This window comes from Phyllostomus discolor, chromosome X (assembly GCF_004126475.2).
Source record: "Phyllostomus discolor isolate MPI-MPIP mPhyDis1 chromosome X, mPhyDis1.pri.v3, whole genome shotgun sequence".
NCBI lineage: Eukaryota > Metazoa > Chordata > Mammalia > Chiroptera > Phyllostomidae > Phyllostomus > Phyllostomus discolor.
Window position 1 is genome coordinate 88577623 of NC_050198.1, and position 25556 is coordinate 88603178.

Sequence of the window (25556 nt, forward strand, 5' to 3'; positions counted from 1 at the left end):
ATGACATAGATTACATAAACAACATAGAGTACAATTTCATTTATTGTTTCTGTCTCTCCTAACACTTGAATGTTTTTTCTATGAGGTCAGAGATTTATTCCTGTCTTCTTCTCTGCTTTACCCCTAAGCCCTAGAACAGTACATAGCACATAGTGGGTGCTCCATAAATATTCATATATAACAGGTCACACATTGGCTTCATAATCACCAGTAACAGTTGGCATGGTTCATCATGTAGGCTCAGGGTCAAATTCTGTTTCAAGATTAAGGGAATTTCACCTATATATTGTTTTCTGAAATACACAGTGTCATAGGGAACTGTGTGTAGAGACAACCAGAGCCCCCTGCCACCTCCTTCTGTCTCCTAGAGTGGCCAGTTGGAGGCAGACACAGTCAATGCAGCCAGAGGCTGGATTCCGAGGGCTGGTCCTTGCATTCAGCCATATAGCTGTTGAGATAGCCATTGGTCTTCTGCTTGGAAAGCCCTCCATTCAGGATGTTCTGGATGTGCTGCATGATGAGGTTGATGGCCACTGGGTTGTCTACCGCTCTAGGAATGATCACATCTGCATATTTCTTTGTTGACAAGCAGAATTCCTCAAAGGCACGTTTGGTGAACATAACGTACTGGGATAAAATCTCCTCCAGGTCTTGCCCTTTTTCACTGATATCTCTTAATACTATGCGGGAAAGCCGGGTGTCCGCATCTGAGTCCAGGAAGATCTTCAAGTGGAACAGATCTCGCACTTCCTGGGAGTAGAAGGCCAAACTGCCTTCAAACAAGACCACTTCCGCGGGGTAGACAGTGACCGTCTCCTCCTTCCGGGAATGGGACACAAAGTCATACACCGGAATCTGCACGGTTTGCCCTTTGGTGATTTCTTTGAGAGTATTGAGAATGAGTTCATTGTCAAAGGCATCTGGGTGATGGAAATTGAACTGACCTTTCAGGGCTTCGATCTTCTGCTCTGAAGTGAGGACGCGGTAGAAGTTGTCCTGGCTCAGGATGACCAATTGTTTCTGGTGGCACTCCATTTTGCTCTGCCGCAGAAGCTGCACAAGCTTTAGACAAAAGGAGGACTTGCCGCTGGCCGTGCCCCCGCTGACACCAATCAGGAAGGGTTCGCTGTGGCAGTTGGTCAGTTTGTGGTTAAGTGGGGTCGGCTTGCCATCGACGTCGCCATCGCTGTTGCCGGCCATGGCTGGCACCACCCCTTCTCAACGGCCAGCACGTGCTGATGCACGGACCCTCATTAAACATTCTTTGAATAAATTAAAATTCCAAGGCAACCCGTCAATTCAGAAGAATGAGATAAATATATTAAAGTAACTAAACGTTTATTAGAATGTTAAGTCCAGCCAACTATTTACTATTTGTAGGGGAAAAGTGTGTGTGTGTATGTGTGTGTGTGTGTGTGTGTGTGTGTGTTGAGATAGAGAAAGAAAGAAACACAGAGAAAAAGAGACAGAACCTTTGAAGCAATAGAGACAGAAGAGGAGATGGGGTAACTAAGCAGAGATGCTCCCAGCCCCTGGGGCCCCATCAAAGCCAAGGCCAATTTTGCAGGCCTAATGTTTTATAAAAATAATTTGCAAAGTTATGATGAAGTATTATTGACAATCCAATAGGCCATAAAAAAGGCAGATTCATCCAACCCCAGGCTAATTTTTTTTCATTGTGCTACATAAAAGGGCTATAATCAGTTATAGCTATAAACAGAATTACCAAGTCTGATTATTTTTTATCTGGTACTTCATCATCAATAGAAAAACATACTAGACTCAATAGAAGGAAAATGATAAATGCTATAAGAACAAAATGTGGTTTAAAAAATTAATAATCATGTTTGCCTATTCTACTGTAAAGCCCTGCCTTTCTCACCACTCATTTCTGCCATTGGAGTAGAAAAGCTATCTTCCCCTCTTCCAAAAATTAAAATCAGGCACTTCATCTCAACCTGCATTTTTTTTTACCATTTCATGTTTTTCTTCCCAGACATGTTGTACCATGACAGAATTTCTCAGATGAAAGCAGAGTTCAAGATAAGTTTCTATGCATAAATCTAATTAAATATTTTAGAAAAATAGGTCTTTTGATCCAGTAAGAATTCAAAAATTTACTTATTTTTGTCTACTAAAAGTAAAATCGGGGTCATTAAGATGGCTGAACAAAGAATAACTAAGCTGGTTCAGACATCAACTCAGCTTGTGTTACAGCAGAATGAGATAAAGGCAAGAACACTAGCCAGTTTTTAAGAGTCTTGGTTTCTATACCTACAAGACAGTTACTCTTTTGCCTGCCTATCTCAAATGGTTGTTGTGAGATCCAAATATGAAAATGAATGGGAGTGGGATCTATCAATTTTAGAATGCTGCCCACATATAAGCCAAAGTATGAATACTTGAAAACTAGAAGGAACCTGCTTCTACTTGATTCCCAAGATGGGAGAGCAAATGGAATTGTTTAAATGTAGAAACGTTTGGCTCCCAAAGACAACGAAATGCTTTAAAAATCAAAAGAACATTGTTGTGTTGAAACACTCAAAAATTCCTTTTATGTTTCATCTGCTATAATGTATTATCTTTGGAGGCAATATGATGCTTCTCTTCTAAAAATGTCACACCTTTGACAATAATAATTTAAGAATTTCAGACAATTCAATGAATTTTTCTTAGAACATCCTTTTTGAAAAATTATTAAGTATAGCCCTGGCTGGCGTAGCTCAGTGGATTGAGCGCGGGCTGGGAACCAAAGTGTCCCAGGTTCGATTCCCAGCCAGGGTACATGCCTGGGTTGCAGGCCATAACCCCCAGCAACCGCACATTGATGTTTCTCTTTCTCTCTCTCCCTCTCTCTCTCTCTCTCTCTCTCTCTCCCTCCCTCCCTCCCTTCCGTCTCTAAAAATAAAAAAAAAAATTATTAAGTATAAATCCTTTACTCTCAATTTGTGTCATAACAATTGATAACCAGAATGTCTGGCTGACTTATAATTGCCTACATCCTACCAACATGGTTCTTGATTCTAGAATGCAGGGGGGGAAGCAACTACCTTTATAAAAATCAGAGATACATATTGAAAGTCAGCTACTTATATAGCATTATTTTCTTATATGTGAAAAACCTTAATACCTAACATGGGTAGAATGGTGTCCTCTCTGTTCCCTTTTATCCATGTAGTCACAATATGCTATACAATTGTACCTCATTTTCTATGAGCTCCTTTCCTAATTTGCAGATTCTTACACAGAAAGTATGCCAAGTGATTATCATGGCACCCTCCAGTTAGAATTCATAAAGAGATTAAGTACAACTTAACATGTTTCTGCAGCTGAACTATGAGAGGGTTTACTTCACAAATCATCCACTAGTGCAATCTAAATCTCAAAACAATAAAATGGAAAAAAGTCAAATCCTTTTGCTGTCAGTTATAAGACTGAGCTCCAGTAAACCTGTATAAGTAGGTCAACCAGTTGTACCTCAACATTCCAGCTCTGTAGGTTTCCCAGGTGCTTTGTCTTGCTTTCTTTATTCAAAGGCAGCAAAATTATTGATAATAGGTACAAACATTAGCTTCCACCCTATTATGATACACAGTTGGCAGAAATCAAAGATGAAAGAAAAGTACTGTTTATTTTATCAAGTGCCTACAGTGTAACCAGCAGTTTAGACATCATTTCACTCATTTATTCATTAGTTTCTTCACAATGACCTCTAAATATCAGACAACCCAAAATAAACACAGCAGACAACATTCCTACTTTCAGGTAGATTACAATCAAGTTTAAGAAAAAGACATTTAAAAATAATCACACATCTTCTGTGGCTGATTAGAACATAATAAATCACAACAAGTAAACACTCCTACTATAATAATTAATTAAATACAGATACATCACAAAAATCATATTTTAAATGCCTTGGAGAAATGCCTAATGTCAATAACAATTAGGACTAGATGAACTACAATTTCAGAGATTATACAACCACTCCAAACTCTGTGCTACAACAAAGACATAAGAAAATCCTTCAGCATGGATGGACCTAGAGGTTATTATGCTAAATGAAATTACATGAGTAATTCAACAGAGGAAGGGCGGTCTTTTTTAAAAATGGTGCTGGAGGAATCAGACATTTATAAGCAACAAAAATGAAGTTCAAATTAAACCTCATACCTTATACAAAAATTAACTCAAAATGGAGTACAGGTATAAATCTAAAACTTAATACAACAAAATTGTTTTAATGGGAAAAAGCTTCAGGATTAATATTAGTGGAAAAGTTCTAAATGTGACACTAAATGTGTGATCCATTTAAAAATGTTAAATTGGACTATATCAAAATTACAAAATTTACCTCTGTAAAAGACCCACTTAATAAGATGAAAAGACAAGCTACAGCCTTGGAGACAATATTTACAAACCATATATCTGACAAAGGACTCATATCTGTAATATGCAAAGAACTCTAAAAACCCAGTGGGGGAAATGCAGACAACTGTACTTGAACAACAATAAAATAAAAATTAAAGAGTTAATTAAAAATTTTAGAGACTGAAAAAAAAGAACTCTAAAAAAAATCAGTATAATTGGAAAGTAGACAAAAGACCTACACAGACATTTCACTGAATAGGATATGCAGATGGTTAATAAGTAAATTATAAGGTGTTCAGCACCATTAGCCATTAAGGAAATACAAATTAAAACACAATGAATTATTGCTACACACTTATCAAAATGCCTAAAATAAAAAATAGTTACAATAACAAAAGCTTTCAATGGATGAGAAACTGAGTCCCTCATACATTGCTGAGAAATGTAAAGTGGCACACCAATTGCAGAAAATAGTTTGGTAGTTTATTTAAAAACTAAACATTTAGCCCTGGCTGGTATGGCTCAGTGGATTGGGCATGGGCTGCAAACCAAAGGGTCGCCAGTTTGATTCCCAGCCAGGGCACATGCCTGGGTTGCAGGCCAGGTCTCCAGTAGGGAACACACAAGAGACAACCACACATTGATGTTTCTCTCCCTCTCTTTCTCCCTCCCTTCCCCTCTCTAACAATAAATAAATAAAATCTTTAAAAAATAAAAACTAAACATTTAACTACCATATGATCCAGCAATTGCATTCCCAAGCATTTATCCCAGAGAAATTTAAATTACATCCACAGCCTAGTTGGGTGGCTCAGTTGGTTGTAGCATCATCCCATACACCAAAAGGTTGACAGGTTTTTCTATTGTAAGTAATGTGCTCTGAACATTCATGTACAGGTTTCTATGCGGGTGTAACTATTTTTTAAATCCTCACCTGAGGATATGTTTTATTTATTTACTTGGTTGTTATTTATTTTTATTTATTTGTTTTCTAATCCTCACCCAAGGATATATCTTTTTAAATTTTTTATTGCTTATTTATTTTAATTTTCTTTGTTATTTAGTTATTTTTAATTTATTTTTAAAATTTTTAATCTTCACCCAAGGATATCTTTACTGATTTTAGAGAGAAAAGGGAGAGAGAAAAAGAGAAAACTTGATGTGAAAGAGAAACATGGATCACTTGCCTCCTGTATGTGCCCTGACTGGAGATCGAATCCACAACCCAGGCATGTGCCCTGCTCAGGAATTGAACCCATGAACTTTTGGTGTATGGGATGATGCTCCAAACAACTTAGCCACCTGGCCAGAACACCAAATTACTTCTTAAAAATGAAGGTGGCCCTGGCTGGTGTGGCTCAGTGGATTGAGTGTTGGTCTATGAACTGAAGGGTGGCTGGTTCTATTTCCAGTTAAGGCACATGCCTGAGTTGCAGGTCAGGTCCCAGTTAGGGGCACACAAGAGGCAAGCAGTCAATGTTTCTTTCACAGAACTTTCTCTCATATATTGATGTTTCTCTCCCTCTCTTTCTCCCTCCCTCCCCTCTCTCTAAAAATAAACAAGCAAAATCTTTTAAAAATGAAGGTAACATGGAGGCATTTTCAAATAAACAAAAGCTGAGACAATTCATCATCATAAGATCTACATTATCAAAAATATTAAAGAATATTCTTCAGAGTGATAAAAATTATAATATATTAAAACTTGGATCTACACAAATGAAGAATATCATAATGGCAAATACATGACTAAATAGAAACTATTTTTTCTCATTTTTAAACTTTGAAAAATCATTGATTGCTTAAAGTAGAAGTAATGATATAATATAGGTTTTATAACATGGAGAAATAAAATGTATCACAACAGCACAAAGAACAGTAGGTAAATGTTGGTATAATGTTATGAATTTTTTTATATTACATGTGAAGTAGCATAATATACGAATTACTATATGGCAGTCATTTATTTTATATACATAATACATATGCATATTTGTATACATACGCATACATTCACACATAAATACATGTGTTCTGAGACACAGTCCATAGGATTCACCATTTAAGTACATGGCACAGCAAGTTTATAAACTCCTAATTGTGAGAAGGAACACAAAAAATCCACCAGGTGACTCAAGATATGTGAGTATTGAAGGTGTTTTAAGGATGGTGACAGAATGCCTTTGTATGTTCCATCACTTTATAAGACAGGGGTGTTCCTTGACAAGCATAAGATGGACTTCTGATGAATTTTGCTGCCAGAGCAACTGTAGCCATTATCTCTCTCCTTATTTTAATGATGTGTCGCTTCCTGCTTCAGCCTCAACTCAGCCACGGGGACAAAAGTCCATGGAATGTGAGTGAAGTTTAATGGCGGCTACTGCCTACTCTCTTCACTTAACCCAAGAAGCCATTGCAAATAGCCCAAAGACCCACTGTGGGAGATGGACATTATTTCCCAGAAGTAAATACAGCTCAGCTTGTACTTTGGAACAATTGGTGAACCTTGCTGCTTGCACAATCTTCTAGCAAAGGTTATGCAGTACCTGAACATGATCATGGCAGAATCACCAGGCCTCGTCACCATCTGCCTTTTAGGATATCTACTCAGTGCTGAATGTGCAGGTTTGTTTCCTTTTAAAAATTACATTGAATATGCTTGTCTTTTAGGTATATAATGTCTGGTACTGTCTTCTTTACTAAATAATGAATACAGGATTTGACAGCAATATTTAAGATTCTGGTAGTCAGCATGTGTGTTGGCAAATACTGGTTCTCTGGTAGCTGTGTCTCCTTAGTATTTAAAACTAAATAGATTTACAATGCTTGTGGTACATTTTTAATGGACACTGTTGGACTTAGGATTTGACCATGTAATTCCTCTTAGAAAACAGTCATCTCCTTGGTTAAAAAAAACCTTAAAAGTTGTAAAATGCTTTAACAAGGAAATAGAATATAGAGAAAAAAATAACTGTCATTTTGGTTATTTGTACTCATCACTTTGAAATCAAAAAGGGAAACATTAAAGCCACAAAGATGCTTTTATCTGCACAAAAATTTTGATTTTAAGATCTGTTATCTGTTTCAAAATTTTATAACTATATAATAAGACATGTCTTTAATTTTTTAATGTATATACCTTCAACTTAAAGCTTGAGTTAAAACAAATATTTTCATTAGTAAGTTGTTATTTATCACCAACATTTTTCATGGATTAGGAAGAAATTATTTTATATCTGACTCTAAACATTTCAGAGTTAATACATGAGGGAACTCAATACTTGAGCTCTTAGGAGAGCAAAGCCAGTCGAAGAATTGACATAAAGGGTAGAAATTGGTTAATGCAATGTGTGCCACTTGTTTTTTTCACAGCTTCAGTGACTTTATGCACTGTCCCCAAAGGAAAGCACACAGGAAAGAAATTACCTCATTTAGACAAACAGCATGTTCTCACAGGAAGCATTTATCACACTTAATTGTCAGCCTACTATAATCAAATCTAGTCACTGACAGTGCCAGGATCAGGGGTGCCAACCCTAAGGGTCCCCAGAAAGCAGACTGGCCCTGTGGTTCCCACTCCAGACATGATGTCAGACTGAAATGCAGAAATAATGGTACAAGAATGCAAAGGTTAAATCAAACTAGCCAAGTGGGTAGAGTCCAGGAATAAAGAAATTTAGCTGGAAAACTCACAAAGCAGGACACAAAGCTAGGCCTTTCTCCTCAGTGTGAGATCAGCAGGACAAAAGACCTAAGACCTTCCTTCAGGATAAGTGGTGAGATGATGGAGATGTTAAGAGGGCTGCTGACCCCTTGAAGAACTCAGATGTTGGGGGAAAGGACAAATAGGAAGAAAAAAAGAGGAACTTGGATTTCAGAGCTTGGGAAATAATGACTAAAATAGATAAACCTGAAAAAATTAAGATACTTGATCCTCCAACAATATGAGGAGAAAAGTAATGTGATTCTGGAGTGACTGGAGTCAAAGAAAAAAGGCCCTTGAGGAGAAATGAAGGGGACTTTCCCTAAGGAAGGGCAGTATTGAGGCAGCACTCTCTGCTGCTGTTAAATTGGCATTGACTTCTAAAAGCAGTTTTGATAAATGATCTACCGAGTTGTTGCATTTTCATGGCTGCTGCCCTTAGGTTTTACTGCATCAATTTGGATTTTGAAATCAAAACTATTCTGTGAAACCAATTGAAGTTTGTAAACTACATGGACCAAAACTGTCTTTCATTCATAATGAATGAATGAAATGAATGAGAGAGAGCATCGATCCATACACTTTAGAAAACTTTACAAAACCAAGTGACTACTACTATGGTGCCAGGTACTGTGGCAAGGTACTAGGGACATGGGGACAAACCAGACTTCCTTCTTTGGCCTAAGGCACCATAAAGTCAGGAAATATAATTTAATATAATGTGCTAAAATGTGTACCAGGTGCTAAAGGACCATAGAAAATGAAATACATTAACTGGGGAAACACTTGACAGAGAGATAATATTTTGAGCTCGGCCTTAAAAATGAGTAGATTCATCCTTGAATGTCTGATGTAGGGCATTCTAAGCACAGAAGATCATTCATGTGCAAACATCCAGATCCACAAAGAATGTCAAGGCTTTCAATAACTCATTATGTTTTGAGTGTTGAATAGGACAAATGAGGTAGGATACCAAGGCAGGGTCAGGTCATCAGATAATAAAAGCCCTAAACTAAAGAGTTTTTACAATAAAAAGCAATGTGGTCCTGGCTGGTGTGGTTCAATGGATTGAATGCCAGCCTGTGAAGCAAAGGGTCACTGGTTCGATTCCCACTCAGGGCACATGCCTGGGTTGTGGGCCAGGTCCCCAGTAGGGGGCATCTGACAGGCAACCACACATTGATGTTTCTCTTCCTCTCTTTCTCCCTCCCTTTCCCTCTCTAAAAAGGAAAGAAAGAAAGAAAGAAAGAAAGAAAGAAAGAAAGAAAGAAAGAAAGAAAGAAAGAAAGAAAGAAAGAAAGAAAGAAAAGAAAGAAAGAAAGAATCTTTAAAATACTCCCTTTAGAAAGCCATGCGGACTCATCAGAAGTACAAACAAATACCACTGATGGCTGGTTTTTGATGCTCAGGCTAGCAACATTATAATCAACTGTCTGAGGAAGGGGTAGCAAGACTACAGGAGACCAATCTTGAGGCTATTGTAATCATCCAGGGAAGGCAGGAGGGCCAGAACATGGACATTGCCTATATAGCCAGAGGATGAAAAGGAATTCAAGTAACATTAAGGAAGTAGAAATGATATGACTTAACCATCTGGGTATGGGAGGGGAACAGGTTTAGAGAAAGTGTACTGAGTATGTCCTGGTCATTTTATGTGATTACTGGACACAACCTAGGGCCTAAAAGCATGAACTGTGCATCTGACTGCCAGAGTCAAAATCCTGGCTCTGACACATTACTATGTTACCTGGGGCAAATTACTTAACCTCTCAGAATCTCTGTTTTTCTTAGTTCCAAAAATGAGATAACAGTGCCTATCTCATGAGACCATTGTGAGTATGGAATGAAATGTTAGCAAATCACTGAGTACAGTGTACAGCACATCAGAAGCATTAAATAAACTTCAGTGCTCTGTCATATTACAGTGTACAGTTAAGGATCTGGAATTCAGAAGATGTATCTGACCAGTGATGAATATTTGGAACTCACTGTCAAAGAACAGTAGTTACAACCATATGAATGACGATCCAGGAAGTGAACATGGGTACTGTGGCACTTAGTATAGTGCCTGACAGTAGTGAGTGTTCAGAAAATTGTGTTAAAAAAGCTAGGGCTGTATTATGGTGAGGCAAGCAAGGCTACTAAGACATCAGCACACTTGTATACACTAAAAGAGAGTGCCTCATTCAATTTTGTGCCCTAAATGCCTTGTTTACCTCACCACAGTCCTGGCCTTGGCAAGAATGGAAAGCATGAAAAGGAAAATGGCTGAAGCTGGAGCCTGGGAGAACTCTGAACATTTTCAGGGCAGGCAGAGAAGGTGAATTAACTGATTCAAGTGGCAGATGAATAACAATAGTTAGAGCAAAGAGGAGAACCAGAGTAGAGTAATTTCATGGAAAGAGTGTCCTGAAAAGGGAAAGATCAATAATTAGGAATGTTTCAGAGCAATCAGGAAATACATAAACTCAGAATTATCCTTTAGGAGGCCCTAGCTGATCCTGACACCAGTAATTTTATTACATGACAGTAAAGAAGGGAAGGAGCTACAGAAAAGAGCTTTAAAGAACTAATGGGAATTGAGGAAATTTTGAGACAGTGTAAGTTTCACAGGTTGATGTACTTAAGACCATCTACATTAACACAAAGTAACCTGCACAGCAAATTCAGAGTCCCTTCAGTTTGAGAACCAGTTATATTTTCCAGGAAAGAAGGAAAGAAGAAAGGGAGGGAGGGAGGGAGGGAGGGAGATAACCAACATACGAGGGGGCAAACAACCCAAAATTATCTTCTGGAGGGTAAGGCCCTTGTAGTGCAGGCTTCCCCCACTAGGTGAGTGTTCTAGGAACCCATCTGTACCAGTGTACTAGCTGGCATTGTTGTGAGAGGCTGAATTCGGCTTCAGTGAATTTTTTTTGAAGAATCTTTCAAAGTGTTCGCCCATTTCATGACTGGTGATTTACAAGTGCACCTGCCCACACTGCTGAGTGTTCAGCAGTTTTTGACCACAAGCAGCATTACCCCTGTGCACCACGCCCCACCCCTATTCAACCAATCTTACCCTGAGCAACTCTTTTGTTGTTGTTGTTTCCTGGATGAAAAGAGTCCTCAAAGGGAAATGTTTTGCCAATGTGGAAGAAGTGAAACAAAAAATGGCAGAAACACCAATACACATCAAAATCATTGAGTTCAAAAACTGTTTTGAGCAGTAGAAAGAACATCTTGATAGGTGTATTGCATCAAATGGAGAGTACTTTGAAGGTGATTGAGGTTTAAACATGTAAAAATAAATATACAAGTTTTTATAAAAAAATTTCAGGTGTTTTGGGCCCCCCCTCATATACCAGCCTACACATATTATTATCTCATGGATCCTTTCAACAACACTTTGAGGTACATACTCGTATTATCCTACTGGTACACCCATTTTACATTGAACCAAGTTAAGTTTCAAAGATTATGTGATCTCACAAAATCTTTGTGAGATTCATATGAGATCTAGTGATCTCACAGCCAACTGATGGTTGATTGAAATCCAGAGGCATCTGATTTGACTCCACAACTCTGTTTCTCCACTAGACCACACTGTAAAGGGATACAGACATAGATGATATTGTAGATGTGCCCAGGAACAAGCCAAAGAATTGCCCAGCAGGGAGGAGGGCCTGGTGGAGGCTGGGAGGCATCAATATGAGGTGGCATCCACCTGCAGCATGGGAATTGTATCCCATGGTGCTCAGGTGCCTCAGAAGAGAAGGAAGGCACAGATTGCTGCACTGATCTAGGGGTTGGGACTGCAGGATATTGCAGCACCGAAGGAAGGGTAAAAAAATGGAGAAAGTTGGCAGGTGAATCCCAAGGGTTATTTGCTGAACAAGAGAAAAGCAAGGTTGTCAAGAGACTGGAAGGGTCCCTAAAGTGAAGAGCTGCAATGAAAATAGGGGAATATAGTTTAGTTTCTTTTTTTATAGTTCTTTTGGAGTTAATGAGAAAACAGTCCCAAAATGCCCTGGAAAGTTCATCTTAGAAGCACCTGGTCCTCTAAGATGGTGTCAGATAGTCTCTTGAAGAAAGAAACAGCTCCAGGCAACTTCCTGAGTTCCTGTTATTAATTATAGATATAAATATAAATAATAGATCTGTATCTATTTATATATCTATAGAGGGAGACAGAGAAATGGGAAGAGGGGGATTTAAGAGGGGAATTGGGAGAATTGGTTAGAGATCTCAGTCCTCCAGAGCTCAGGAGTATCTCCGCAGGCTAGGCAGTCATACCTAAGATAAACCATATCCTGAATCCCAGGGGAAGATTTACATCACTGAAATTCCTACAACACTTGCCAACAGAAGGTGTTATGAGTCTGAAGATAAAAGCAGTGAAGGCAGTGTTTTTTTTTTCTTTTAAATCTAGTGAGAGCCCCTGGGTTTGCGTCTGGAGTTGGACCACAATTAGGCTTCTGTTCTTCCAAGGGAAATTTGTCAAAGTAATTTGGGCAACTGCATCCTGAAAACAGAGCCCGGTCATCAGGGTTGGAGGGAAGGGGTTGGACCACCTTGCAAGGATCTGCAATTAGCTATTTTCAAATAATGACAAAGTATGAAGTTAACTGCTTATTTAAGAACTTTCTTTTTCATGCAATGTAAATTCAAATACAATGGAAAATCTGACCTTTTATTAGTGAGGCTCTCTTGACTAAGGGTAAAATTGAATTTTAATTCCTCAGGCTCCATCTCTATATAGTACCATGAGAACATGATAGATTTTTGGCTCAATTTTCCAAAGATAAATTGGCTTTAGGATTACTTAGATTAAAAAAAAAAAGGCTTCCCTAAGAGTTGTATGTAATTTTCATGATATGTTCATTTTCATAAAGCTAAATAATAGCTCTTTCAAATTTCAGTTTTCCTTGATCGTGAAAATGCCAACAAAATTCTGAATCGGCCAAAGAGATATAATTCAGGTAAATTGGAAGAGTTTGTTCAAGGGCATCTGGAGAGAGAATGTATGGAAGAGAAGTGTAGTTTTGAAGAAGCACGAGAAGTTTTTGAAAACACTGAAAAAGCCGTGAGTATTTCCACAAAACATCCTTCAAATACAGAACAAAAAATAGTAAACCTTTTTTTAAAAAAAGAAAACAACTTCTCCTTGTAATTTTAAAATATCTATACATATATGTATATTATAAATGGTATAAAAGAGAAGGAATCAAATCCAAAACATTTTAAATGCCACCATTAACCTCTCCTTTTTCTTTATAGACTGAATTTTGGAAGCAATATGTTGGTAAGCAATTCATTTTATCCTCTAGCTTGCATATGAAACATTTGAGAATTAGGTATTTTCTTTCTCTGTGTAAACACATAATATATTAAACTCTGTCAAAAGAGCTCAGATAAATAAGTTCCACTCTTTTACCCAAGATTGAAAGGTGATACACTACAGGTTTATGCCAGCATGAAAGACATCAGTTGGCAGATGAGCTTACTCCTCCCTAGGGCTTCAAAAAGAACATTGTTCCACCTCAGGAAGCTGGAAGGAAGAAACAGAGATGACTGCATCTGGGGACTGAATGATGGTTTGCAATCCCCAGCGGAGAATCAGAGAATGTTGATTGACTTAAATGTTTATTATTTAACCATCCTTCTTATGATGGTCTATAAGGCCCTCCACAATTACCCAGCCCTTCCCTTACCATTGTCCCTCCCATCTCATCTCCTACTGCTCCCCGCCTTACACAATGGACCCCAGCCATCCTGGCCTCCCTGGTGCTTCTTGCATGCTCTAGGTATGCTTCCACTTTATAGAGTCTTGGATCTGGCTGTTCCTTTAATGTGGAATGCTCTTCTGCTAGGTTTCCCTAGACTCACCACCTCACCTCCTTTGGGTCTACACCCAATGTCACCATCTCAATGAAGCTGACCTTGATCATATATTAATATTCCAACCTGCCCCCCCCATAACTCCTTCACTCTAGACACTGTGTCCTGGTCTATTATTATTAATATATAGCACTTTTCACCATCTGAGATATAATATAATGGTCTTACTTATACTATCTATTATTAATTTTCCCACCTCAATAGAGGGCTCACTTCATATTGGTAGCATTCAATTAGGGTATTCATTTTTTTTGTTGTTTATTGATGTATTCTTAGTAACTTGAACAATATCTGGTAAAGAAGCACTGAGTAAATATTTGTTAAATGAATTTACCATAATGAGGAAAAGTCAAAACTTCAATGGCAGCTAAGTTTTAAAATCAATTTAAAATCCAGCAGTAGGACTTTGTGGCAGTGTCAATTTCACAGGTTGACTTACCCAGGCAGCAAATTTACTGAGTTCCTTCAATTTGAGATCCAGTTCTATTTTCCAGTTTCTGTTCTGGAGATACCATTGGGCTTGTTCATACTCTGATAACTCATAATTCCTCCACTTTTGTTCTTAAATCGTGGTGGAAGAAGAGGTTCCCTTCATTACATTTGCTTTATCTGCCTTTCCTTGTTCTTGGTAATAAACACTACCAGGCCAATTCTCTACTGAGGTATTCCCACACAGTTATTAGTCTAAGCAAGATTTCTCATTCTCTATTTCAACTATATTTAAAATTTCTCATCTTCTGATATATTTTTAGAGCACACCAATTCCTAACACCCCCCCTGCCACCAAATATTCCTGGCTGTATTTAAACCCCTATGACCCCTTCATTGCCAACCCCATGACCTGATCTCCCACCCCGTAGCAGGGTTAGGTCAGAACCTATTAAGACCTATATTTTTAAGTTCAGGTTCTTGCCTTCTGATCACAGGCAGTGGTTTCTGTATCTCAGGTAAAGATACCTCAGAAACATTAAGGACATGATTCTGTCACTACTACTTTGTCTATAGAAAAATAAAACACAAACAAGAACAAAAAAGAAAAAATAATAACCCCATAAGAGGCATCTTTTCACTTGCAACTAAGATTCCTAATTCCCCCAAATAGACTATGCTAATTCTCACTGTGTGGGCGGCCACATACATCAGGGAGGCAGGTCCCACACTCCTGCTCCATTCTGTACCATCAACTCACCACATAAAGAGCCCAGATTAAGAAGGACTATCATTCAGTCACATTAACCAGCACTTGTCAAGTACTTTACAGTTTACAAGAATGCCTGTCACATTTAATCCTCACACCAACCCTGGGAGAAAAGTATTATTAACCTCATTTCACAGAGAAGGAAACTGAGGCTAGCCAAAGTTCACCCAGCTGGGGAGTCAAGGAGCCCAGAAAGCAATCCAAGCTCTCTAATGCCCAATCCCTTGTTTTCACTATTATCCCTATCAGCCTTCAAATTTAAATGCAGTTATTTGCTAAACACCAACTTAGTAGCCTTAAACAGGAACCCCTCTCTTGGCAAGGTCTTGTTGCTTGTTGTCTTTGACCCCTACTGTCTGTGGCTTTGCCTCAGCCCAAAGTACACACAGACAAGCACCCAAAGGAGGACTAAATGCAGGATAAAATGACACTCATTTTAAAGATATGTCTCAGCAAAAGAGTTGCTGTGTAGCTGGCTGCAAGCCCAGACTCTTTCAGTGAAACATCCTAAATAATTCAGATCTGTTAGTCTATAATATAAAGTGCAAATGTGGCTCATTTTTTAGACCAGTTCTGAACATCAATAATAATAAGCCAGAGATAACATATTTTGTTTTCATGGAATTAGAACAAATTGAAGTATTTGTGCAAAAGCACATTGGATCAAGGGGCAGAGAGGACAAGGTCTAATTTTTACAGCAAGCAGACTTTCCAGAGAGGGACTATTTCTGAGAAAGGGATGTTAGTCTTTAATCAATGGGGCCTGGATACATGCTACTGACAGAGAACATGACAGACATTCTGGTGCTCTCCCTAGAGTAGGATCTCCAAGCTAGATGACAGGGAGCTTCACTCTAAAGTGTGACTGATAATCAGGAATTATTTGCCCCTTTTCTCTCATTCTTTCAATCTTATGTCATCTTTAGCTCCCACTGTTTTGTTTCTCATGTATTGACTTGCTTATGTAGCTCCCATTTTTTCTTCAGGGCTATTTCTCCTAGCTCAAAGTGCATACCAGTCTACCTTATGGTACTATTCATCCCTTTCTCCTGAAGCTGCCTCAGAAGTGTGGATGGAGGCAGAGCTCTAAGAAACCAGACTTAAAGGTTCCCTTCTCATCTTGACCCTACCTTCCCCTCTTGTCTATTTCTTCCTTCTGTTTTCTTGCCACCAGTGTCTTCAAAGGTTTTCAAGAACTCTACAAAGGTAGAAACTTTAGGAAAGGTAGAAAAGAAACATAGTTGATTTGTACATAAAAAGGAACATTTTTCAGAATTTTTTTCTTTTTTACTTCTTTGTATCAAAAGTTGTTTCTCACTTTACTTAGACCAGTTAGGACCTAACTCATAGACAGAATACCTTTAAGAAGTAACATATGCTTCTGGCATCTTTTCTATTGTTTTGAACCATTACTGCATATTATACTTAAAAGTGAAATGCCAACACAAGGAAGAAGATGCATTTGCTTCATGCCTAGGTGACCAGTCCCTTGAGCAGAAGTACCATATGTTATCTGACTGAGCTTGTGCTGCAATGTAATAGAACAAGCCTTGTATGGCATATAGTAATAATTGTTGAAGTGATGTGATTTGATTTGGAATTAAATCTGCCACCATTCTATAAGAAAGAACTGAAAATTCTTCTTAGCCTATGCTGCTCCAATACATTTTTATACTTAAACATTCTTCTCTGTTTGCATAAACTATGTACATGTCTTCCTCAAGGCAACTTCCTAAGACACTGTTAGCATAAGTACCATTGTCTGGGTTGCTTTTAGAAATGCAGAAAGTCAGGGGCATCCCATAAGCACCTAGCTTCCTGACCCTAAAATTAGGCTCCCCTTCCCATGAGTCAGTGGAGGGAGGATCAGGCATTGTAAACAATTTATCTGCTAATTTAACATCTTAACCTATCTCAAAGATGGAGACCAGTGTGAGTCCAACCCATGTTTAAATGGTGGCATGTGCAAGGATGACATTAATTCCTATGAATGTTGGTGTCAACCTGGATTTGAAGGAAAGAACTGTGAATTAGGTAAGTAACTAGTTTTGGATTACTCATGGTTCAAAATTTCCCTTTGAAAGCAGATGAAACTGGAAAACACAGTATTTATATATCATAATTTTCCCTTAAAACCATTCACATTTTTATTATGGTAGAAAACACAACATGAAATTTTGAAGTGTACAACACAGTATTGTTAACTACGGGCACTATGTTATACAGAAGATCTCTAGAACTTATTCATCTTACATAACAAAAACTATACCCATTGAAAAGCAGCTCCTCATTTTCCCTTCCTCATTCTGTGCTCTTATGTGTTTGACTATTTTAGCCACTGCCTATAAGTAAAATAATGCAGTGTTTGTCCTTCTGTAACTGGCTTACTTCACTTAACATAATGTCCTCGAGGTTCACTCATGTTGTTACATATGACAGGATTCCTTCTTTCTAAAACCTGAATAATATGCCATTGCATGAAACATACTTTCAAAGCTTATAAACATTTGTTTTATCTGTAGTCATATTTTCCTGGATAAGTTCAAGAAACTATATTAAGAGCAATAATAATATTTGGTAGATAGTAGGTAACATTGTTCCACTCACTTATTAATCCTCAATAAAGCCATATGCAGTCAGTACCATTATTATTATCCCAATTCCATGATGATGAAAAAACTACAGATCAAAAATAAATGGTCGAGCCAGGAGCTGGACTTCAGTTTGACAAAAGCCTATGCTTCTCACTACTATCCACAAAATGCAAAGAAAACTGAACCTGTTAACCTCATGACTAAATTGCTATCAACATAGGCACCAGAGGTCAAGCAATTATAGAATCGGGGTATGACAAAGTCAGTTCTGTCATATAGTAGGCACTTCTCCACACACACAAACCACTTTACATGTAAAATTTGTTGACAAAAATCTGGGCTCATACACTGATTACATTGAAACAGTAACATATCAAATTGAGTTTCAGTGTACATCTTTTCCTCTCATAGCCTAAACTATTTTTTTCCTGAGATTTTGGCAATTGGAGCTGTAAACCCTCAAAGTCCTTCAGCTACTTGTTTATTGCTTCTGGATGCAAGATTACTGGTATTGTGATTGTGAAAATCACACAGTGCTAATGATAGATTCTCGTTCTACTCTGAAACTCCAGAAGAATAGAGATGCAATCCTGGGGAGCAAATTTAACACCACAGGCTGTATGACTAAGGGCAAAGAGTAGAAAATTAGCAGGACTCTATTAAGGCATTATAGCAATCCACCCAACCCATAGATGAAAAAGGCATAAAACAAAATGAAACACAGCAGCTGCACTTGTCCTATTGAGAAAGGGAAAGAAGTCACCTGCAATGCTCAGAAATCCTTTCAGTATTAAAGAAAAATCCATTGATCATCCTCCTCTGAGATCAAAAAGATAAAAAAGAATAGAAGATAAGAAAAGGAAAAGGTGGCAGGGACAAAACACTTTAAAACACAGAAAAGAGTGAATGCAGGTGGATGCAGGAGTGAACTGGTACACCTGGCCTACATTCCCATTCCCTCAGATTTCCTAGTGAGGGGACAAACCGATGCCTGGGCTCCCTTTCCCATGAGTGGGTTGACTGGTTCAACATCTCTGAGGTGCTACCTTCATATGAAAGGTTATGATTTCAAATTCAGATTTAGCCAGATAAATTTGAGCTTGTTATTATGGAAATCTACAAAATTCTTTGGAATAGTTACTCATTTTCAGCTTAAATAACATAACTATTGGAGCTCAGGGAATGAATAACTCAATTAGTCTCAGTTAAAAATGAAGGACACATTATGGTAAAGTATAATTGAAAATAGTATTTTGCATTAAATATTCTTAAATGTCTTCAGTTTAAAAATAAAGTCACTGTAAAGAAAGAGAATAGGACTCTGGCCAAGATGGAGGCATAGGTAGACACACTGTGCCTCCTCACACAACCAAAGGAAGGACAACAACAATTTAAAAACAAAAAGCAACCAGCACTGACAGAAAATAAAACTGTATGGAAGTCCCGACAACCAAGGAGTTAAAGAAGAGGCATTCATCCAGACTGGTAGGAGGGGTGGAGACAGGCAGCGGGCAGAGAAGATTTGTGGCAAGGCTGCAGCTGGTGGACCCAGTGAAGTGGAGGCTGGTGGAGCTGGTGGTCCCACATTCATGAGCTGATAAACTGAGAGGAACAACTGGGGAGCAAAACAGACCGCACAACTCAGGGTCCCAGCACGGAGAAATAAAGCTTCAAACCACTGATTGAAGACACCTGTGGGGGTTGAGGCCACCACAGGAGAAACTCCCAGCCTCACAGGAGAGTCTGTTGGAGAGACCCACAGTTCGTTAGAATGTACACAAGCCTACCCACTCGGAATGAGCACCAGAAGGGCCCACTTTGCTTGTGGGTAGTGGGGGAAGTGACAGAAATCTGGCAGAGAGCGGAGCAAGCGCCATTGTTCCCTCTTAGACCCCTTCCCCACATACAGGGTCACAACGCAGTGAAGTGGATTACCCCACCCTGGTGAACACCCAAGGCTCCGCCCCTTACTATATAACAGGTGCACTGAGAAAAATAAATGGCCCAAATGAAAGAACAAATCAAATCTCCAGAAAAAAATACAACTAAGCAATGAAGAGGTAGCCAACCCATCAGATGCACAGTTCAAAAAACTGGTAATCAGGATGCTCACAGAATTCAAAAAAATGAGGAGAGGCTTAGGAACCTTCGGGATATTTTTAAATGTTCCAACATCTGAAATATAAGGGTACCAGAAGGAGAAGTGGAAGAGCAACAGATTGAAAAATTATTTGAACAAATAATGAAGAACTTCCCCAATCTGGCAAAGGAAATAGACTTCCAGGAAGTCCAGGAAGCTCAGAGAGTCCCAAAGAAGTTGGACCCAAGGAGGAACACACCAAGGCACATCATAATTACATTACCCACAATGAAAAATAAGGAGAGAATCTTAGAAGCAGCAAGAAAAAAGGAGACAATTACCTACAAAGGAGTTCCCATTAGACTGTCAGCTGATTTGTCAAAAGAGACCTTACAGGCAAGAAGGGGCTAGAAAGAAGTATTCCAAGTCATGAAAGGCAAGGACCTACATCCAAGATTATTCTATCCAGCAAAGCTTTCATTTAGGATGGAAGGGCAGATGAAGTGCTTCTCAGATAAGGTCAAGTTAAAGGAGTTCATCATCACCAAGCCCTTATTTTATGAAATGTTAAAGGGATTTATCTAAGAAAAAGAAGATAAAAAATATGAACAGTAAAATGACAGCAAACTCAGTTATTAACAACCACACCTAAAACAAAAACAAAAACAAACTAAGCAATCAACTAGAACAGGAGCAGAACCACATAAGTGGAGATCACATGGAGGGTTATCAACAGGGAAATGAGAGGGGGAGAGAGGGGGGAAAGGTACAGAGAATAAGTAGCATAGATGGTATGTAGAAAATAGATGGGGGGAGGTAAGAATGGGGAATGTAGAAGCTAAAGAACTTATATGTATGACCCATGGACATGAACTAAAGGGGGGAATGTGGGTGGGAGGGGGTGTACAGGGAAGAGGGGAATAAAAGGGGGAAAATGGGACAACTGTAATAGCATAATCAATAAAATATATTTAAAAAAGAAATAGAATAGCCCTGAGGAGTGTAAATAGAAGAACAAAACCCCCTAACAGGTTTTGCTACATGTGTGAGTCTACAGTCTACATAATGAAAGTGCTAAGTCTACAACTGGATCCCTCAGTCTCTTGGGTTCCCCATATTATGGTTTGGTTGCACTACCTTCACCACCAAGCCTGGCCTCTGGGTTACATTGATCTCCCCAAGGCCATTTTATCAAGGCTTAGAAAAATCCTTCCAGCTCAGTTAGTTCAGAAACAAAGGGGGAATTCTCTCAAAAAAGCACTTTATCTCAGACACTAGAGGACAGCAACAGCAAAAAGATACAAACTTCTGTTTATGCTGTTGTTTTAAACTGAACTAAAGACTAATCTCAAAAGCTCCTACATAGCACAGTTTATGGAGTACCTTGGCCCCAAGTCTCTTGCCACATCCTGGCTTTGAAAGGGAAGGGAGATTTCCATTGTTCAAAACATTTGGTTTTCCTTTTCTCTTGTCCATGAGGCTCCTCTCTGGGGAGAAAGGTACAAACATTCGGGACACGTTTTCTACTTAGAAGAATAACCATTAATTGGCTATTGTGTCCCTTTGGCTAGAATAAAGATCACTGTATATTCCCAGCTACACATCACATCTGAGTCCTTTGCAGATAGATCAAGGTCTGTAAGAACTTCGTCATTCTTGTCCTTTCTCAGAGTACAAGAGGCATTTCCCTATAGTAAGATAGGATGGAAAGAAAAAAATCACAAGCACATAAACACTGTTTTTTTTTCATTTTGCTAACACATCACAGATATTACTGTCTCATTTGCTATGTATTTCTGTGGAGTAAAGAAAATAAAATACCTTCAGTTTAGCTGAATAACAGCATGTTTTGTTGTAAACTTGATAGAACATCTTTTGTCCAAGCTTTGATTTTCACATCAGTCAACATATCAGCATAGGAGGCAGAACAAAATAAAACATAACAGTAACTTTTGTGGTAGACACAAGGGGAATGAGAAAGAGAAGTCTGGACCAACATGGAGGGAGAAGAACATAAGTTTTAGGCACTGAGACCAGCCTCAGAACCAGGGAGACCCATATCCAACACAGTGCCTAACATTCTCATGCTCAATAAATGACTGATGAATGCGTTTGATAATGACTGTTCCTTAGATCTTGGACTTCAAAACTTTCCACTGGATATCCTTGTGCTGTTAAACTATTTCCAGAATTTTGAGTACATGATCTGAGGGCAAAAGACTGCTGATTGGACAGCAATATTTCCCACTGCATGCACAAACCAAGCTGTAGAGCAACAACAACATACTGGACCACAAAGAGCAAGGACAAAGGAGAAAAATCATGGAGAGGTCTAATTACTCAGTCAAGGGCACAGAATCAGATTTGGGAAACCACATAGAGTTTCCTCATGCCTGTTATACATGCCCAGCACCAAACTAGACTGGACCTACCACCTACCTCTGTTAACTTATCACAATCTCATATTGACTGAACACTTTCCACAGGTGGTATTTGATTTGGCTGAACACTCTAGTACTGCTTTGTAACAACAAAATGATAACTAGCCTCATGAAAGAGCCAGGAATGGAGTCACTATGACTGAGGAGAAAGGTCTTTAAAAAATAAATAAAAAGGACCAAGTGACATCTTTTTGGATCATGCACTTAATGGATTATTGGTAGCAAAGGTTTAATGCTCAGGCTGGTTTCTCTCTGTCTATCTGGCAACCGTTGATTGGTGATTATTTCCTGAAGTGTCAGTAAGGAATATGAGCTAATTATTATCACAGCCTATGCTAGCCTGTATAAAATACAATTCAAAAATTTTAGGCCTCAAAACTCAAAACTTCATAATAGCTGTGGCTAGTGTGGCTCAGTAGATTGAGCACCAGCCTGGGAACCAAAGGGTCACCAGTTTGATTCCCAGTCAGGGCACATGCCTGGATTGCGAGCCAGGTCCTCAGTAGGGGGCATGCAAGAGGCAACCACACATTGATGTTTCTCTCCCTTTCTCCCTCCCTTTCCCTCTCTCTAAAAGTAAAAAAATAAATAAAATCTTTTTTAAAAAATTCCACAATATATTCCAAAACCATACAGTCACTCTATTAGTCTGGATTCCGCCAGAAAAAAAAAAGGAGTCTGTGATACAAGCTTATTCATTACAGTGTGCAATCCTAGGGAACAAGTGTAAAGGACAGGGGAGTGAGGCAGTGAGGAAAGGAGACCTATAAGTCTCCTCTTCATCCTCAAGTGATTGCTCAATCTCCTGGGACTGTTTTTCAAGAATCCATATGAATTGGCCTCAGGATAGTCCATCTGGGAGGGGGAAAGAAGTGAAAAAATTTGTCCATCAGCATCTGTCTCCCATTGGTCAAAAGTTCAGCCCATGGGTTGAACACATCTCCAGCTTATACATGGTGGGACACTCAGAAAGGTCATGTGGCATCCCATGGCTCAGCATCAACAGGGAAGTGCCAAGGTAGGAGATGAGAGGCACACAGTGCAGATATGAGCCAAGGCCATTCAAGTACACACCTATGAGGTCAGTGGAAGTCTGTGCAGAACTGATCACCACAGTGTTGGGAGAAGACACAGGAAAAGCTGAGAAGAATTAAGGTGGTGTATAGGAGGTTTCTAATAGTCACTCATTTTCAGTTTTTCCATGTTCTAACTGCAGTGACAAGTGAGTATTTCTATTGAAAGTTGTACTGCTGTTGAGCATGTAGGTAAGACAGAAGGTGTTTTCTATTCACTGTGTTCCTCTGCTACTCTAGAGACAGAAACAGGCTCAAGGGCAGAGCCTGTTTCTCTTAACTCAGTCATTTCAGCTAGCAAGCCCTGAACCATACTACTTCCTGATATTGAGATGGCATGGGAGAAACAAAGGGAAAACACAGTAATTAGAAAATATGAAATAAAATGGTAGAAATAAGCCAAGTATATCAGGAATCACAATTAATTTAAAATGGTCTTGATGACAGTTTTCAGTATGGTGTTAAAAATCAAATTGTATCTTGTGGACAAAAGAGATACCTGAAATGAAAATATAGCAGGAGGCTAAATTAAAGGGATGTAAAAAGATTTTTTAGGTAAATACTAACAAAAAGTAATGGGCGAAGCAAACTTACTATCAGACAAAACACAATCCAAGACAAAAAGCATTACAAGAGAGAAAGAAAGATATTTTATATTAATAAGGGCTATTGTGTAGGAGAGTAAAGAAAATGTGAGCCACTGAAATGCTTATCAGTATCAAAACATGTCTTCAGCATTTAGCTACCTTAAAAGACTCTATTTCATTCTCTTGTGTTGTTACATAACCCCCTCAGCCAGCTTCAAGTTTCCTTTGATAAATTGGGTTATACTAAAACTATGAACTTCTGTTCAGCAAAATACACTATGTAGTGTGAAGAGGCCAGTCAGATTGGGAGGAGAAATATGCATCACATATAACCAATAACTGGAACTCTCAAACACTGCTGGTGAGAATTTAAATGTGTACGATTATTTTAGAACACTACTTGGCAGTATCTACTAAGCCTGAACATATGATCCAATAATTGCACTAACAAGTATACATCCAGGAAATATGCATGCATATATTACCGAAAGACACATACAAGAAAAAAAATAAGATTTTATTTATTTACTTTTAGAGAGAGGGCAAAGGAGAGAGAAACAGAGACAGACAAACATCAATGTGTGAGAGATACATCTATCGGTTGCCTCTCACGTGCCTGCAACTGGGGACCTGGCCCACAACCCAGGCATGTGCCCTGACTGGGAATCAAACCAGTGACCCCTTGTTTTGCAAGCCAGTACTCAATCCACTGAGCCACACCAGCCAGGGCTTAATAAACATTTATAATTGTAGTACATGATTTCTTGAAAGTAGAATATCCAAACCTTCAGTTTTATGCCAAATCAAACATATTGCTGCCACCATTTTATACCTTATGAAGAATATTTTTAAGAATTTTATTTTATGTTTCTACTTTTAGCTCAAGGCTCCCCCAACCCAGCTTTTCTCCAAGAATGTTACCAGCTTATACTTGACCTACACCTGAGTCAGTAGTTTCATGTACCTTTTTGAAATGCATGTTAAATAATGTTATTGCTGTTGATTTTGCTTTCTTTCAGATGCAACATGCAGGATTAAGAATGGCAGGTGCAAGCAGTTTTGTAAAAAGGGCACTGGTAACAAGGTGCTTTGTTCCTGTACAGCAGGATATCGACTTGCAGAAGACCAACAGTCCTGTGAACCAGCAGGTCAAAATCTAAATAAGTTTTTTTAAAGCTTGGCAGATATACTCTCCAAATCTGTACTTGAACTGTTAGCATTTTAACTAACCTACATAATTATAATCCCTACTTGTTTCTACTTCCTTTTGAAAACATAAAGAATAGTCACTTGAATTGGAAAAAATTAATTTTTCCAACTGCATCATCATTTTAAAATAGAAATTCTGTAAATGTCTTTAGTCTGAATTTTTCCATGTGTCCATTTTTTTTTGACTTTTATGTCATGGAGCAATTGATTCATGTGATTTCTGTATATATATATATATTTGTAATTCATCCAGTCAAATTAATGTAATAATCCTATGCCATAGAAGATACATAAATGATTGATTGATAGGCTTCTAATATAAGGATGGTGAATTTTAAGCATAATTCTGCTAAGGTGTGGCTGATTTCCTCTGAGAGAGTTATTTCCTATCCATTGGTCTCACGCTGAGTTTATACCCTT

At 38.5% G+C, this 25556-nt stretch overlaps 2 protein-coding genes across 2 annotated transcripts in view; one reads left to right on the top strand and one right to left on the bottom strand.

Annotated features, from left to right (window-relative positions):
- Nucleotides 1-393: 393 nt before the first annotated feature.
- On the bottom strand, nucleotides 394-1200 carry LOC114504959 (uridine-cytidine kinase 2-like). The gene has a single exon (XM_036016368.1). It carries the CDS (start codon nucleotides 1198-1200, stop codon nucleotides 394-396), a length of 807 nt encoding a protein of 268 aa, XP_035872261.1.
- Nucleotides 1201-6875: 5675 nt separating this feature from the next.
- The window catches only part of F9 (coagulation factor IX), a 49414-nt gene continuing 30733 nt past the window's right edge, over nucleotides 6876-25556 (top strand). Inside the window, exons 1-5 of the mRNA XM_028522953.2 lie at nucleotides 6876-6996; nucleotides 12976-13139; nucleotides 13334-13358; nucleotides 17073-17186; nucleotides 24947-25075. Coding sequence (XP_028378754.1) covers nucleotides 6909-6996; nucleotides 12976-13139; nucleotides 13334-13358; nucleotides 17073-17186; nucleotides 24947-25075 — 520 coding nt within the window. The 5' untranslated portion in view covers nucleotides 6876-6908. The remainder of the gene's footprint in view (nucleotides 6997-12975; nucleotides 13140-13333; nucleotides 13359-17072; nucleotides 17187-24946; nucleotides 25076-25556) is intronic.